The sequence below is a fragment of the Gossypium arboreum genome, chromosome 1 (assembly GCF_025698485.1).
Source record: "Gossypium arboreum isolate Shixiya-1 chromosome 1, ASM2569848v2, whole genome shotgun sequence".
Lineage (NCBI taxonomy): Eukaryota > Viridiplantae > Streptophyta > Magnoliopsida > Malvales > Malvaceae > Gossypium > Gossypium arboreum.
The window spans coordinates 9,003,877-9,021,134 of record NC_069070.1 but is presented as its reverse complement, the minus strand read 5'-3'; the positions used below and the strand labels follow the sequence as shown (position 1 = coordinate 9,021,134).

General features: G+C 34.5%; 2 protein-coding genes and 1 long non-coding RNA gene across 3 annotated transcripts; 1 reads left to right on the top strand and 2 right to left on the bottom strand.

Annotated features, from left to right (window-relative positions):
* Nucleotides 1-537: 537 nt before the first annotated feature.
* LOC128292653 (uncharacterized) lies at nucleotides 538-1,920 on the bottom strand. The gene is made up of 2 exons (XR_008282618.1): nucleotides 1,790-1,920; nucleotides 538-872 (listed from the first exon to the last, which is right to left on the bottom strand). It is a non-coding gene; the product is annotated as an uncharacterized LOC128292653 (long non-coding RNA).
* Nucleotides 1,921-5,980: 4,060 nt separating this feature from the next.
* Nucleotides 5,981-6,970, bottom strand: LOC108481794 (uncharacterized). Its single transcript, XM_017784875.1, has 2 exons — nucleotides 6,337-6,970; nucleotides 5,981-6,174 (listed from the first exon to the last, which is right to left on the bottom strand). Exons 1-2 carry the CDS (start codon nucleotides 6,968-6,970, stop codon nucleotides 5,981-5,983), a joined length of 828 nt encoding a protein of 275 aa, XP_017640364.1.
* Nucleotides 6,971-14,571: 7,601 nt separating this feature from the next.
* Nucleotides 14,572-17,088, top strand: LOC108482046 (laccase-2-like). Its single transcript, XM_017785151.2, has 6 exons — nucleotides 14,572-14,756; nucleotides 14,846-14,997; nucleotides 15,068-15,312; nucleotides 15,408-15,536; nucleotides 15,621-16,580; nucleotides 16,663-17,088. The coding sequence occupies exons 1-6, from the start codon at nucleotides 14,640-14,642 to the stop codon at nucleotides 16,791-16,793; spliced, it is 1,734 nt and encodes a 577-aa protein (XP_017640640.1). The 5' UTR covers nucleotides 14,572-14,639; the 3' UTR covers nucleotides 16,794-17,088.
* The last annotated feature ends 170 nt before the right edge of the window (nucleotides 17,089-17,258 follow it).

Here is a 17,258-nt window from a genome sequence, read left to right as displayed (position 1 = left end):
AAAACCCATTCAAAGCCCAAGTCACTCAAGCCTATTGGGCCTAAGCCCATTCAGTAATGATGGTCTTGGGCGAGCCCTTTTCAGATTACAATAAACCGGGCCTTAGCCCCTAATTGAGATAAAAGATGGCCCATAGGCCCATTTCAAAATACATGCAATAGCAATAAACATATGCAAGCCCATTTGGGAGACTACTCAACCCACCAACCACTACACTCCACCCGTACCAGCCATACACTCCATGTGGGAATAGCTCAACCCACCCATTAACACTCCACATTCTTGACCTTGCTTGCTCGATTAACAATAAATTGAGGCAAAGCCCAAAGACGTGGACAAGCCACTTTCAGTACTTCCTCCGTCAATATCCCAATCCCATGCATCAGATAATAACAACATGGTATGCAGTAAATAACAACAGTCAAACATGCATTTAAGTCAATTTAACCCTAGGGGTATTTCGGTAATTTATCTCCTAGGGGTAAAACTGTAAAGTTTCCACTTTTAAAGGTATTTTAGTAATTTATCTATTTTAGGGTTTTTCATGCAAATTCCTACTTTTCACGTACTAACAGAATCACGTACCGAGGGTTCTTACCGAATTGGGCCCGTTGGCCCATCATTCCAATTTTGGCCCATTAAGTCCAAAAATATCGAGGGCACAGAAATCATGCACTTTGCAGTCCAAATTTTGCAGCTTACCAAAAACATTAATCGATTTACCTCACGAGCATTCGGACACTCGCCAATCTACAAAGTGCCGGTTTTTGGCATTTCGGATTTTTGACTTTTGCCGATCTAGACTAAGAAAGAGGGTGTTAGTTACACACCTGTTTGCGACGATATGCTGACGAGATCCACACACGAACCGCCTACAATTGGAGTATTAACACGTTAATCTAACTATTCAAATACGAACTACGTATTAACCCCTTACAATATTCGGCCAACCACACCTACAGATCATAGTAAGCTTATAAGAAATCAATAAGCAACTCATTAACAAATTTTTGTCAATGTTTACCACATAATCATAATTTCACTGCAAGCTGTCTTCCTGAGCAACAGTCACTAAATCATTTATAACTGGAGCTACGAAACTCCAAATCAAGTGCCGTTAATTTTCCCTGAAAATAGACTCATATATCTTATATCCATAAAATTTTCAGAATTTTTGGTTTGGCCAATCAATACCAGATTTTTCTCAAAATTTTGCATGTTTCACTGTTTGACTAATCTGACCACTTTTCATTACGAATCAAATTTCTCATTGTACAGAATTCAAAATATGTTCTCGTTTATTCCATTTGAAACTAGACTCATTAAGATTTAATTACATAATTTATTCAGCTTCTAATTCTTCTCCCACAATTTATGGTGATTTTCTAAAGTCACGTTACTGCTGCTGTCTCAAGTAGATTTATTACCAAATCACTCTTTCACACATACCTTGCATGCATGTTATTTAAACATGTATATCACCAATCAATCATCACATATCTATGATTTTACTTAAGTATAATCTCCATTTCATCATTTTAAAGCACAACATGTTAGCTGATTTTTCCCTTTAACATCTAAGGCACATGCATGCTCATTTGTTTGGCTCAACTTCACCTATCTTCCATTTTTCATCAAAAGAACATGAAACAACAACCATTTCCTTCATTTTAATTCATGACTAAATGCTCACAACACAACTAAAAACCAAAATATGCTTCAAGAGTTAAGGTAGAATCAAGATGAACTCATGAACCTCAAAATAAGAAGCAAGGTACCAAGAACTTACCTTCAATTTTCCTCCTCCTAATGACCGAATACTCAAGAGCTTTCTCCTCTCCTTTCTCTTCTCTAACTTTCAGCTATGATGAACAAAGATGGACAAAACTTTGTTCTTTTCACCCCTTTTTCTTTTAATAAAACTTCATATTTCATCCATTTAATTCTTTAATACAAAAGACATGAAATTCTTATCATGAAACATTTACCTAACCCATTATCATGAAACATTTACCTAACCCATTATCATGGAACATTTACCTAACCTATTATCATGGAACATTTACCTAACCTATTATCAATTTGTATCAATTTGTACCATAAATTATGGATATCAAGTGTACATTTTGTCTACAACAACATGATGGCTGGCCACTTCATGTAAAATGGGAGGTTTGTCATGCAAATCCTCCTATTTTGCACTCCTATTTATTTGGCCACTTCAATTTAGCCTATAGCATTTTCAAACATTTTCACATAGGTCCTATTTCATAATTTCACTCCCTTTTTCTTATGGAACAAAAATTAACTAAAATTACCGAGTTCTATCTTAAGCTTGGGCTTTCTAGAGGCCCACTAACATAATTAAACCTATGCCAACATTCACAGGATTCCTGAAAATTGGGGCGTTACAGTTATATTGTCATACTCTTAGTTTTGATTTTTGATAACCATTGCATTGCTGTTGGGGTTTTGAAACAATTAATCAGGAGGAAGTATGAAGCTCAGTCAAAAACTTGAGCAACAACGTAACAAATTCAGATAAAGAATGACAAAAGCTTGATATTCAAGTCTGGAGGTTTTTTGAGCAAACGAACAGAATCTGGCTTGAACTATGAAAGCAAAAATTGAGAGAGTATTTTTTTTTGAATGATTTCTATTGAAATTTATTAATTCAAAAGATGGCATAATGCCAATACATATACCAGTCATAAGCTGGTCAACATTAACAAGTTCTACGTACTACCTTTAAGTCTCATTGCAACTTGTACAACTTGCACATTGCAACTTGCAAAACACAACTTGCACAATTAAGTAAGCTGATCTATCAATCTTATCAACACCCAATTACATTAAATATATTACCTACTTAGTTCTAATTAAACTAAGTTACAAAATATTACTTAAAGTAACAAAAAAAATCTGAAATTGAACAGTAACATCAACTTCAGTAGCTGCATGTACTTCATTCGAAAATACTATGGCAGCTTGATATTCATATTTCATCCACATAACTTGGACTGCATGGTCTGCTCCTTGGCTGTTCATGTGCTGCATGCATGCCAACTTCAACACTCCTCCTTGGTTTGCATACTACAAACTCTCATTCTGGCTCTTAAATCTTCAAATCTTAACAGACTAAGGGGCTTAGTCAAAATATCAACAAGTTGTTCTTCGGAACTGCAATGAATCAGTCTCACTTCTTATGCTTGTTCCATTTTTCTAACAAAATGAAGCTTAATGTTGAAGTGCTTTGTCCTTCCATGGAGTTCTGGATTCTTTGCAATTGCAACAGCAGATTGGTTGTCACACATAATTTCTGTTGCTTCCCTTTGGTGAAGATTCAAATCAGCCAAGATCTTTCTTAGACAAATGGCTTGGTTGTCAGCTCCTGCAGCTGCCACATACTTTACTTCAGCAGTTGATTGAGCAACAACAGTTTGCTTATTTGAACTCTAGCAAAAAATAGATGAACCAATGGTGAATTGATACCCTGTGGTACTCTTCATATCATTTATCGATACAGCCTAATCACTATCAGCATAGCTAATTAATTTCATGTTTTCAACTTTGCTAAACAACATTCCATAACTCTGTGTACCTTTGATGTATCTGAGCATTCTTTTGGTAGCTTGAAAGTGCTTTTCATTGCAGCAATACATGAATCTTGAAAGCAAACTCACAGAAAACATAATGTCTGGTCTAGTGGCAGTTAAATAGAGCAAACATCCAGCTAGACTTCTGTAGGTTGATTCACTAACCTTCTCAAAATCGCCTTGGCTCGATAGTTTCTTTCTAATGGCAACTGGTGTACTTGTTGCATTGCAATTTTGCATGGAGAATTTACTCAAATTTTGGAGACAAAAGCTCTCTGGCTTAGGAAGATTCCATGTTGTGTTTGAGATACTTCTATACCAAGATAGTAAGACATTTGACTCAAATCAGACATCTCAAACACTTTTTGCATTTTTCATTTGAAGTCTGTCAGCATTGCTTGGTTTCCTCCTATTACTAGAAGATCATCAACATATAGAGACACTATCAGTTGAGTTTCACTATCTTGCTTCACATACAAAGTAGGTTCACTAATGCTTCTTTCAAATCTAAGGCTAGCTAGATAGCCATCGATCCTGCTATACTAGGCTCTTAGAGCCTGTTTCAAGCCATACAAAGCTTTCTTCAGTTTGTACACCTTGTCCTCTTCACCAACAATTTTAAAGCCTTCAGGCTGCTCAACATATATCTCTTATTCAAGAAAACCATTGAGAAAGGCAGACTTCACATTGAGCTGATGGATTTTCCATTGCAATTGTGCTGTTAAGGCAACTAGCAGTCTTATGGTGTTAAGTCTGGCCACTGGTGTAAAGGTTTCGAAGTAGTCAATGCCATACTTTTGGCTGAACCCTTTTACAACCACCCTTTCTTTTAGTTTATTCAAGCTTCCATCAGTATTGTGCTTGGCTCGAAACACCCACTTCACTCCAATGACTTTTCTGTTGAGGGGTCTTTCAACTAGCTGCTAGGTCTGATTCTTCTTAATCATACCGATTTCATCAACCATTGCCCGTTTCTAGACTTGTTGAGCTTCAACCTCTTCAAAGTAGCTTGGTTCAACTGCAGCCACATGAGTTCTTTTATAAATCTCAGCCAATGGTCTAGTGCCCTTGACTGGTTCATAATCAATGTCCATTTTAGGACCATTTTGATCAGCTTCAGTCTGATCTATCATCAAAACTTCAGCAATGATTTCTGGTTCATTTTTATCCCAGTTCTAGCTTGACTTCTTATCGAATACAAGATCTATGCTTATATAGACCTTGTTTGTTGAAGGATCAAGTATCCTATAACCCTTCTTAACATTGCTATAGCCCACCAATATGGCAAGTTGAGCCTTCTTGGTCAACTTGTCCCTTCTCAAGTGAGCCAATGATGGTTTGAACCCGAACAAGGCCTCGAATGGAGTTTTTTAAGTTAAAGCCTTGGTTGGGAGTCTATTTTGGAGGTAAATAGCAGTGTTAACTGCTTCTGCCCAAAATGTCTTAGGTAAATTTCTTTCAAGCATTAGGCACCTAACTATATCCATCAAGCTTCTGTTTTTTCTTTCACTTACACCATTTTGTTGGGGTGTATAAGTGTTGGTGAGCTAGTTTTTTATGCTCGCTTCATCACAAAAGGTATAAAACCCGGATGAAGTATACTCAGTCCCATTATCAGGCCTCAATGTCTTCAACTTGTAACTTGTTTCAGTCTCTGCTGCAGCTTTAAACTTCAAAAATACTGAGGCCACTTATGATTTCTGTTTTCAAAAAATAAATCCAGCAATATCTCGAGTAATCATCAATGAATAAGATGAAATACCTTTTGCCATTCAGAGATTGAGTCTTCATTGGACCACACACATCAGTGTGTACAAGTTGCAGTCTTTCAGAAGCTCTCCAGGCTTTGTTTGTAGGAAATGGTAGTCTAGCTTTTTTTCCTAGCTAACATACTTCACAAACTTCTTCTTTTTCAACTGAGTTAGTGAAGTTTTTAGCCAAATCTTCTTTGGTTAGCTGAGTCATTGAGTTGTAGTTGATATGGCCAAGTCTTTTGTGCTACAGCTTAGATTTATCTTGAACAGCTGTGTAGGCACTGTTTGAGCCCTTGCTCCAATCCACAATAAAGCTTTTGTCAGCCATGGTTACTGACATGAGCTTGGATCCACTTGGGTCACTAATTAGACACTCATTGCCTTTGAACACTACAGAGTAGCCCTTTTCTAGCAACTGAGCTATAATGAGCAGGTTTCTATCTATTTCAAGCACCAAAAGTACACTAGAGACAAGTTTGGTACCTGTAGGAGTGTTAATTTGCACATCTCCTTTGCCTTTAGCTTTGATGAATTGTCCATTTCCAACCTTCACCCTTGTTTTGAAGCTTCTGTCAATTTTCTTGAAGATGGCAGTATTTGGAGTCATGTGGTTAGTACATCCATTGTCAATCAGCCATTTTTTGCGGCCTTTCCTTTTGCAGCTAAGTAAAAGACTGCAAAGACTTGCTCTTCTTGGTTAATGTCATCTTCTGCTACTTGAGCTTCAGCTCTAGGTTGCTGAGTTTGATTTGGCCTCTGTTTGTCTTTGTTTCTGTAAACTTTTTCAGCATGGCCACTCTTTTTGCAGATTTTGGATTGCACATCTGGTCTAAACCAACATACTTCACCCAGATGACTTAGCCTTCTGCAGTGTGGGTAGGGTGGATATCTTCTTGCACCATCTGCTCTAGGTTTGTCTTTCCTGGTTTTCTTTCCCTTGTAGGCAGAGGAGTTTGAAGCTGGTCTGCTTTTGGCTTAGAAGGCACCTTCTTGATGCTCCTCCAATCTACTTGCTTTCCTTTGCTCTTGAGCATAAAGAGCATTGATTAACTTAGTCAAGGAGATGCTTGACAGGTCTCTTAAGTCTTCAAGAGATGAGATCTTTGCCTCATACCTTTTAGGTAAGGTTGAGATCACCTTCTCTACAATTCTTGCTTCACTAAACTGTTCTCCAAGTAGCCTTATGCTATTTACTACATCCATGATTCTGTCTGAGTATTGCTTCACTGTTTCTTCCTCTTTCATCTTCAAGTTTTCAAAATCCCTTTTCAAATTCAGTAGCTGTTGCTGCCTTATTCTCTCAGTCCCTTGGAACTCCTCATTCAGCTTATCCCAGGCTTGCTTTGGTGGCTCGCAAGCCATGATTCTTGTGAAAATCACATCAGACACACTGTTTTGGATGCAAGACATGGCTTTTTGCCTTTTGGTTCTTTCATCTGCATGTTGTCTGATTTGAGCCATTGTTGGATTGGCTCTTAGAGGTGCTGGTTTAACATCTGAGTTGAAAACCTCCCACAAATCAAATGCCTGCAGGTAGGTCTTCATTTTTACTACCCAGATGTGGTAGTCTTCAATATTAAAGACTGGTGGTGGTGCTGGTGAGAATCCTGATGACGACATGGTTTTAAGAATTGAAAATGGCAGGTCCACTAAGAATAGGGCTCTAGATACCAATTGTTGAGGTTTTGGAACAATTATTCCGGAGGAAGTATGAAGCTCAGTCAAAAACTTGAGCAACAATATAATAAATCCGGATAAAGAATGACAAAAGCTTGATATTCAAGTTTGGAGGTTTTTTGAGCAAATGAACAAAATCTGGCTTGAATTATGAAACCAAAAATTGAGAGAGTATTTTTCTTGAATGATTTCTATTGAAATTCATTAATTCAAAAGATGACATAATGTCAATACATATACCAGTCATAAGTTGGTCAACATTAACAAGTTCTACCTACTACCTTTAAGTCTCATTGAAACTTGCACAACTTGCACATTGCAACTTGCAAAACACAACTTGCACAATTAGGTAAGCTGATCTATCAATCTTATCACCACTCAATTACATTAAATACATTACCTACTTAGTTCTAATTGAACTAAGTTACAAAATATTACTTAAAGTAGCAAAATAAAACCGAAATTGAACAGTAGCATCAACTTCAGTAGCTGCATGTACTTCATCCAGAAATACTACAGCAGCTTGATCTTCATATTTCATCCACATAACTTGGGCTGCATGGTCTGCTCCTTGGCTGTTCATGTGCTGCATGCATGTCAACTTCAACAACTACATATCCACTCCATCCATCATCGATTATTTTCCTTAATTGTTACTTCAGTTACCGCTCAAATGACCTCAAAATTTCCCACGCCATTCATCAATTATTTGCTTCATCAGCTAGCTGCTGTTTGCTTTCAAGAAAACACTAAAGTTTGTCACGCTTTCGCTGTTTTTGCTGCTGCTATTAGTGATTAATAACCAGCTGTTCCACAGTCCATTACTTTGCTATTGTTGCTGGTTTTAATGGAATTCCTTTTGTTACTTCATTTCCCTCCATTGCACCAATTGTTCCCATTTAAATTGCTGCTGTATGCTTACCGTTTAGCGCCAAAATAGCTGCTCGATTATGGTTGTTTTGCACCAGATAATCACCGTATTTTCTTCCCTTCAATGCACCGATTATTTCTTCTAACTGCAGCTCATATCAATCAGCTTAATTTTGTTTTCTTTTGCTGACTTTATTGACTCGTATAAGCTACTGTTGCTGCGAATTGTTGCCGATTTCTTCTTCAATTTGCTTGCTGATTTATCGTGTAATTGGTGCAAAATACCATTAAAGTTTAGCTGCTAATGTCTAAAAAAGGTAAACTATACAAACGGTCACCCAACTTTGCCCGTGTTCCTGTTTTGGTCACCCAAATTTAAAAATTTTTCATTTAGGTACTAATGTTTGAATTTGTTCTTTTTTGGTCACCTACAATTGAATTAATAATGGAAAGCCTTTTTTTTAATTGGTATAATAACACATTTGGTCCTCCATATTTACATGTTCTATCAATTTGATCTTACTTCTAAATAATTCAATAAATTTAACCATTCACATTTACAAATTCTATCAATTTGATCCTTAAACTTCCTAACCAAAGCTTTCAACTTTTAAAATAGAGTTGTTCCACGTCTATGAATTGTTTTATGGTTGAAATTATCCAATTTAGTACACAACCCTTTTTGTTTATATTTTTAAGAAGTTAGTGTTAGAAATTAATAAAACACCATTTGGATCTAGAATGTGACAATGTGATGGTAGTTGAATCGATTTTGGCTGGAGGGATTTCTGTTTATATAATGACAGAGCTGCGATTAATTGATTAGATCCTAAAATGCAAGTGGAGTGTGCGAATTCGACATATTCCTAGAGACCACAAGAAAGTTACTGACCACATGGCTAAACTAGTTGATCATAACCTTAATAGTTTACAAAGATTTGAAGAACCCCCAGACTCAGCTCTGCCGCTGCTACGTGGAGACTTGGATGCATTATCCCTTTTGCTACTTAAGAATTTCTCTGAATTGTAATCGCCATTAATTGACTGTCATTTGTCTTGAAAAAATAAAACACCGTTAAATAAAAATATTAAAAATATAATATATATAATAAAATTATATAAATAATTTAATATTTGTAAAAGATAATTTTCACTTCAACTAGCATAATTTTAGTTATTAATTAATTTGATAGATGATTTGGCACTAAATCAGGTTATTAGTGATACATATTGCTTATTGTGGACTTAAAAGTTAAAAACAAATAATCAAAATAAATAGAACACATAATAATATCTTAATCAGTTTATAAAATTAAAAAAATATTATCAATATAACAAAAGGAAATTCAATTAATTCTTTCACATTTTTTTATGGTTCATAATTTTTCTTATATAATTATTGATTCAACAATTGAATTTTTCAAAGTCATATTTTTTAACTTTGGATTTAATTTTCAATTTCAAGGAGCAACTTCGAGGACTATTTTTATGTATCTTCGAGGAAATATAATATGGTTAACAACAAGAGTAAATTTAAAGTGTTCATTTTAAAGGTTTTTCCATTTTTTTAGCCAAAATTTTATCAATCAAGGAGTTAATAAAATATTATATTTAGAAGAAAACGAATAAAAAAAGAAAAGAAAATTAAAGTTTCAAGATAAACTCATTGATATCAAGAATTGACTCGAGAAATGGCTCGTTAGTTGAGAGAATTTTTTTTTCTTTTTTGGATTTTATAAATTTATAGATGTGGAATGCCTTTGTTTTAAAAGTTAAAAGCTTTGGTTAGGAAGTTTGAGGATCAAATTGATAGAATTTGTAAATATGAATGGTTAAATTTATTGAATTATTTAGAATTAGGATAAAATTGATAGAATATATAAGTATTGAGGACTAAATATGTTATTATACCAGTTAGAAAAAAATTTCGCGTTATCAATTTAACAGTGGATGACCCAAATAGCAATGAATTCAATCATTAGTGCCTAAATTGAAAAATTCTAAAGTTGGTTTACTAAAACAAAACACAAGTATAGTTGGTTGACCATTTGTATAGTTTACTCTTTAAAAAAAATCAGCTGTTTTGCCGTCCTTTAATATGCTATTTGTTGCAAGAATTTAATTTGGATTTTTGCTTCTTTCTTTTCCTCTCCATTGATCTGATTGTTTCTATTTAATTTTGTGCAACTTGCATGACCGATTGTGCATCAATTTGCTGCAATTTTGTTTACTGACTGTCGTGGTTCTTATCGCTTCCCCTACAACCTGCCGTTTGCCTCATAGATTAGTTGTCAACCAAGTGAAAATTTTTGCTACTATTATTCGTTCTAAGTATTATACCCTCCTTGCCTTCAATTGCTTTTGTTTTTGCTGCCAATTAAATGTTGAAACCCTCAAACTCTCATTCGGTGGACACCAAATTGTGGAAAACTATTTGGAAGATGGAAGTCCCAAGCAAGTTAGAAAGTTTTCTACCGGACGTTATGCTCTAATGCTGTTCCATCGAGGCTCAATCTTTGGAAGAGGAATTGTTCTCCAACGTCTTTATGTTTGCTGTGCGGGATGGAGGAGGAGTCTACTGAACACATCTTTTTTGGATGTAGCTGGGTAAGGGGTATTTGGTTTGAATGTCGTTTTGGTTTGCGAATTTATAAAGAGTATATACATTCATTTGATGCATGGTTTACTGAAATTCTATCAAATGTTTTGGGGGGTTGAGGGTCTTACCATTAGGATCGTTTCTACATGCTGGTTTATCTGGAAAATGAGGTGTGAGGTCATTCTTGATAGTAAGTAGGCGACATGAATGCGGATGCTCCTTTATTCTATGAGTTCTAGCAAGTTGATGTATGTTTTCCGTGAAGGGAACAAATGTGTGGACGTTTTATCGCGTCTGAGAAACTCTTACTCTTTTTCAAATGAAACTTCGTTTACTAATTTATTTTGTATGTGTGTTTTAATCCATCTAATTGTTTAAATCGTTTACTTTTGGACTATGCCTATGGACTTTTGTGCATCATACTTTAATTTAGTAGTTTAATAAAATTGACATCTTTTAAAAAAAACGTAATCTATTAAGAATAATAGTGTGAAAAAGTTATTGGTAAATATTTGGTAATTTAATTCCATTTTGAAATTTAAATTTTCTTTTTGTTTAAAATTAATTAATAAAATAAATAATTAATCATATTAAATTTTTAATCAATATTTATGTTGAGACAAATTTTGAAGTGACTGTTATGTACTTTTGGAAGTGTCCACTTTCATTATAAGTGCGAAAGAGAGCAACTTGCTATATTTGAAAGTTGGCAATATATTGAAAAATATTTTTTGGTTATATTGATATTGTAGAATTAATCAAGTCTATAAATAAATATCAATTCACTTAGAGTAATATATCTTAAAGATTGGATAGAATCGAATATAAAATTTTATTAGAACAAAGATGTTTGACTAGAACAAACCTTGAAAACTTATATTCCAACAATCCATTTTACTTTGGTTATTATTATTATATTATTTTTGCAACAATAAAAATCATAAAAAAAAAAAAACTAGGAGTTAATCTTGCATCCCATAATCACTTACTATCAGGAAATAAGCTTCAGCTTGCTTCGCAAGAAAATCACTTATAGAGTTCCGCCATTAATCAATTTTGATAAGTGTTACTTTCTTGCAACGGTTAATACAATAGTGAATGATTTTTCTACATCGCCCAAGGCTTGTAGTTGATGTTGGAGCTCCACTTCATCATAGCACCCGAGTCCGACTCAATCTATAAATTAAACTACAATGGTAACCGGTGGCAATAAAAGTTACAAGTGCAGAAAGACAACAAACAACCATATATTATGGGAAAAAATTATATAAGCTACATACACTAATTCAACATCTTAAGCAATCACTTATTTATAATGGTGAATAAAGAGTTTAAGATATGTAACCATAAAAAGAGAAAAAAGATGTTTTATACAAATTTTTCAAAACTATTTTATTAACCATTAATTGTGAAACTTTTATATATATTTGATTATTGATTTAAATAAGAATATATATAAGCTTGGGCAAACATTTTATAAATTTGGGTTTCAACTTTTAATAATAAAAAGAAGGGAATGAGCAATCCTAAAGTTGGATAAAAATGTTTGCGGGAATAATTCAAGGAAATTATACTAGTGCAATTTAAAATTAGGGTAAACTATTAAAATAATTATTTTTATTTGTTTTAGGTTACATTTTAGTCATTTATGTTTGAAATGTTGTGTTTTAGTTACGTTATCGTGTTATAACATTTTAGTCACTGATATATTAATTGCCGTTAACGGTGTAACAGAAAGCTGATGTGGCGTGGTAAATCATCATTTCAAACGAAAGTTTTAAGTTAAATTTTACAATTGGTCCTTATTTTTTTCATTGAGCAATTTAATTTTTTCTTTTATGTTATTTTAACTTTTTTTTTTCCATTCTCTTCTGCTTTTCTTTCTGTTTTCCGTCATTCTTCATTTCTTTTAATGTAGTTTTTCTATATTTTCCATTTCTTAAAACTAGTCTACTAGCTTGCCTCACTCGAAAAAATTAAGTTGTTCAAAAAAATAAAAGTATAGGGACTAGTTTTAACAAATAGAAAACATAGAAAAACTACGTTAAAAGAAATGGAAAAGGGAGGAAACCCGAGGGAGAAGAAGAGGATAGAAAATAAAGAAAAAAAAGAAAAGTTAAAAAACATAAAAGAAAAAAATTAAATTACTCAAAAAGAAAAAATATGAGGACCAATTGTATAAATTAACCTTTTTTTTTGAAATGATGATTTAACGTGCCACGTCAGCTTACCGTTACACCGTTAATAACAATTAACGGCTCAATGACTAAAACTGTTACGACACGATAACGTAAGTATCTAAAACGTAACATTTCAAACATAAGTGATTAAAGTGTAACCTAAACTAAACAAAAGTTATTATTTTAGTCGTTTACCGTTAAAATTAACGAAATAATGATAATTTAATATGATAAATTAAAAATGTTATTGGAGTAAAGGTATTATATTATGAGAATAAATTTAACTAATTGTTCTGCACAGCAAAGAAATAATATGTTTTAAAGAAATTTCGAATCCAACCGAATTTTTATATAAAAATATTTACATTTGACACATAATTGAATAGATTTGTGATCCTCTAAATTTATTTTATATATTCATATCTAATACACATCTAAATTAATGTAATAATTAAAAAGTTGTAACTCCATGCCAAAGTCTAAATGGTAAACTAATTTTTCACAAAAGCCTTTTGGAAGTAGACACTTGCTAATTCTAGTTTATCCCTTAGCTTGATCTTTTGAGTGATTTAGTTTGGTTATTAATAGTATTAAGAAGTAGCTAAGCACATAAACCCTAATCATGCATAGAGTTGCGTAAAAGGAAGGTGGGTCAACAGTCGTCTTCCCTTGGCTTTGCGACTCACCCATGGCTTCTCTTTGGTTGGGGAGAGCTGTTGTCACCAACCAATTTTGCATGTCCCAGTGAGCTTTCCATGGAAATAATCATCACCATCAATGTCAATCTTAATTCAATTGGTTGATTGACAAGCCGTGGGAAGATGGTAAACTTTTTCATCAGATATAGTTTAGCTGTATATATTATATCGAATATCCTTTTGATTAATCAAAATTTATATTTGTTGAATTTGAATTCATGATAGAGTTAAAAATTATTCAAATTTATAATTATTCGAATTTAAAATTATCTAAACTCTAAAGTTGAGCTCGGATGACAAAGTTCGAAATAACACAACTTTAATTTTAAAAAGAATAAAAAAATTTAAAATGACACAAATCCAAAATTAGAAATTACTTAAATAGTTGAAACCTAAAATGGTTTGTGTCCAAAATAAGCAACCCAAATCCAAATTAATTTCATCATGAAAATTTAAAAATTATATGTATTAAATTTAGATCTCGATTCAAAATTAAATTAAACCCATCCAATTCACAAATATATATATATATATATAAATTAGATAAAACAGTTAGATTAAGAAAACACCAAATACCATTAATTAATATAGAAGAATTCAAGACATATGCAGTTTCTCAATTCCAGTTAGGAAACTAAAAAAAAGCTCCGCTAACAATTCATCAAATAATAATCCCAGGATATTTTGGATCGAGGACATCAATAGAAATGCACAGTGGTTGGGATGTTTATTTCACTGTTTACTTCAATGGAAATAAAGCATTTGAAACCACATAATTATCTTAGAATACATCTTTCAAAGGCACCATTAATCTTAAAAAGAATTTCCTTTTATTATCACCAACCAAATAGGATTCTCTCCTGTAGTTTCAATTGGTTTTCCTTGTAATCATGTAAGTATATGCTGGTTTTTTAACAAATGGTTCTCGTGGAATTGTTACTCATCATCGATAATCTGTATTAAGTTTGGGGATGGTGAAATTTTGTGTATAAAGATAAAGTTGACAGGCATAACAAGGACAAAACGTTTATTCACAGACTTTAATGACACTCCACAGTGAACACTTGGGGCCATAGCATAGAAATTCCCTCCTTTCTCAGACCTGTAACATCTTATTACCTAATCAACCAAACATGGACTTAAAGATAGTTCAATCTTGCCTCTATATAAACATGAGTATCTCCACAGGTATTTTTCATGAATCACCCCAAATTAAGAGCCAAAACTTCAAAGACTTCACCTATATTTTCTTTCCAGCTTAAAACATGGGTACTTCACCAGAAATTATCATGATACTCTTTGTTGCTGTTGGCTGTTTCATGGCCTATCCTGAGGCTGTGTCTTCAAAACACACAGGCATTACCAGGCACTATACCTTCAATGTATGTATATTGCATTGTTTACTTTGGGTAACTTGAGGTGAAAGTAATTGATATAATCCTCAAGAACTTATCCAATTTTCCCTTTGCAGATAAAGCTGAAAAACATCACTCGCTTGTGCCACACTAAGAGCATTGTCACAGTTAATGGGAAGTTCCCTGGACCTCGTGTTATTATCAGAGAAGGCGACCGCTTAGTCGTTAAAGTAGTTAACCATGTTCCAAACAATATCAGCATTCACTGGTATATATAAGTTGTTTACGTTTCTAAGGCTAAGCTCTTTGGGAATATGGTAAATTAATGCTGTTTACAGGCATGGAGTTCGACAGCTTCGGAGCGGATGGGCGGACGGGCCATCATACATCACGCAATGTCCCATTCAAACCGGCCACTCTTATGTGTACAACTTCACCATTACCGGCCAAAGAGGAACTCTCTTCTGGCATGCTCACATTTCATGGCTTAGAGCAACTGTGTACGGACCGCTTATCATCCTCCCAAGGCGAAACGAATCTTACCCTTTTGTGAAGCCCTACAAAGAAGTCCCGATCTTGTTCGGTAATGTTACGGAATCACCTATATCTTCTTCATGCAATGCAGCAAATATATGATGTTCTTTGATGGCAATTTAACTCAATCATTGTTAACTACAGGAGAGTGGTTTAATGCTGATCCTGAGGCAGTTATCAATCAATCTCTTCAGACAGGAGGTGGCCCTAATGTTTCAGATGCCTACACCTTCAATGGCCTCCCAGGTCCATTGTACAATTGTTCTGCCAAAGGTATATAAATATTTGCACATATATATGTATCTATGTATTTATAAATCCCTTTGGATATTAATGCATGTGATTTGCGATTAACAGATACATATAAGCTGAAGGTAAAGCCAGGGAAAACATATCTTCTGAGGTTGACCAATGCTGCACTCAATGATGAGCTTTTCTTCAGCATTGCGGACCACAGTTTAACTGTGGTGGAAGCTGATGCAGTGTATGTGAAGCCCTTTGAGACCAATGTGTTGATGATAACACCAGGACAAACCACCAATGTTCTTCTAACAGCCAAATCTACAGCACCCAATGCCACTTTCTTGATGTTAGCCAGACCATATGCCACTGGCATGGGCACGTTTGATAACACTACTGTAGCTGGTATTCTTGAATATGAAACACCTTCCAGTAGCTTAAAAAACAGGCCACTTCTTAAACCAGGCTTGCCTGCTATCAATGCTACAAATTTTGTTGCCAATTTTACAAGCAAATTCAGAAGTTTAGCCACCGCCAAGTTCCCTGCCAATGTCCCACAAAAAGTAGACAAGAAGTTTTTCTTCACAGTTGGTCTTGGAACCAAGCCTTGCCCCAAAAACCAGACCTGCCAAGGACCAACAAATACCACAAAATTTGCAGCTTCAATGAACAACATCTCCTTTTCACTCCCAAGAACTGCACTCCTCCAATCCCACTTTTTCTCCCATTATTCTAAAAGGGTTTACGCCATTGATTTCCCAGCTTTCCCTCAGATTCCATTCAACTACACAGGCACTCCACCTAACAACACACTTGTAAACAATGGCACTAAACTTGTGGCGATACCATTCAATACAAGTGTGGAAGTAGTGTTGCAGGACACAAGCATCCTTGGTGCTGAGAGCCATCCTCTCCATCTCCATGGCTATAACTTCTATGTTGTTGGTCAGGGTTTTGGAAACTTTGACCCTGAAAACGACCCTCCAAAGTTCAACCTGGTTGATCCAGTTGAAAGAAACACAGTCGGGGTACCGTCTGGTGGTTGGGTTGCAATCCGTTTTCAAGCAGACAATCCTGGTAACAATTGAGATCGTACAAGTTTTATCTTCAAAACATAAGATGAGAATGCATTTAGTGATATTATATGTTAATGATGCAGGAGTTTGGCTGATGCACTGTCACTTTGATGTTCATCAGAGCTGGGGGTTAGGAATGGCATGGATAGTGTTGGATGGAGAACTCCCAAACCAGAAGCTGCCTCCTCCACCCTCTGATCTTCCCAAGTGTTGAGTTTTTTATTATCCCTTTTTGGGACTTGAAGCATCAAGCTTTACATGCGTCCATAATTAACCATAATTTTTGGTTCCCTTTTAAATCCTTGTTGGGAGAGTTTTGTTGTTAACTTATGTAATGGTTTTGCTGCGTGTTATTTTGCCTAAGCCAACCTTGGCATTGAACAAATGAGTGCTTTAAATTTTTTTATTTAAATCTGCCTAACAAAAATGGTGGAGCTGGTCTTGTACTTGTACCAACCCAGAGTTTCATTATAATTGTTGGGAATATAATAATTCCAAATTTCATCAAATCCCTCTCTTTTAAGATAAACAATCCCACTTTTTATCTATTGATATTTATTGTTTTCATTTCCATTATATTTATAAACAAAAACTGTTGATTTGATTAAAAAAAAAATCAAATGATGGGTTGCGGATGCTTTAGTAATAGATACACTGTGTAAACCTGTTAGTGATGTTA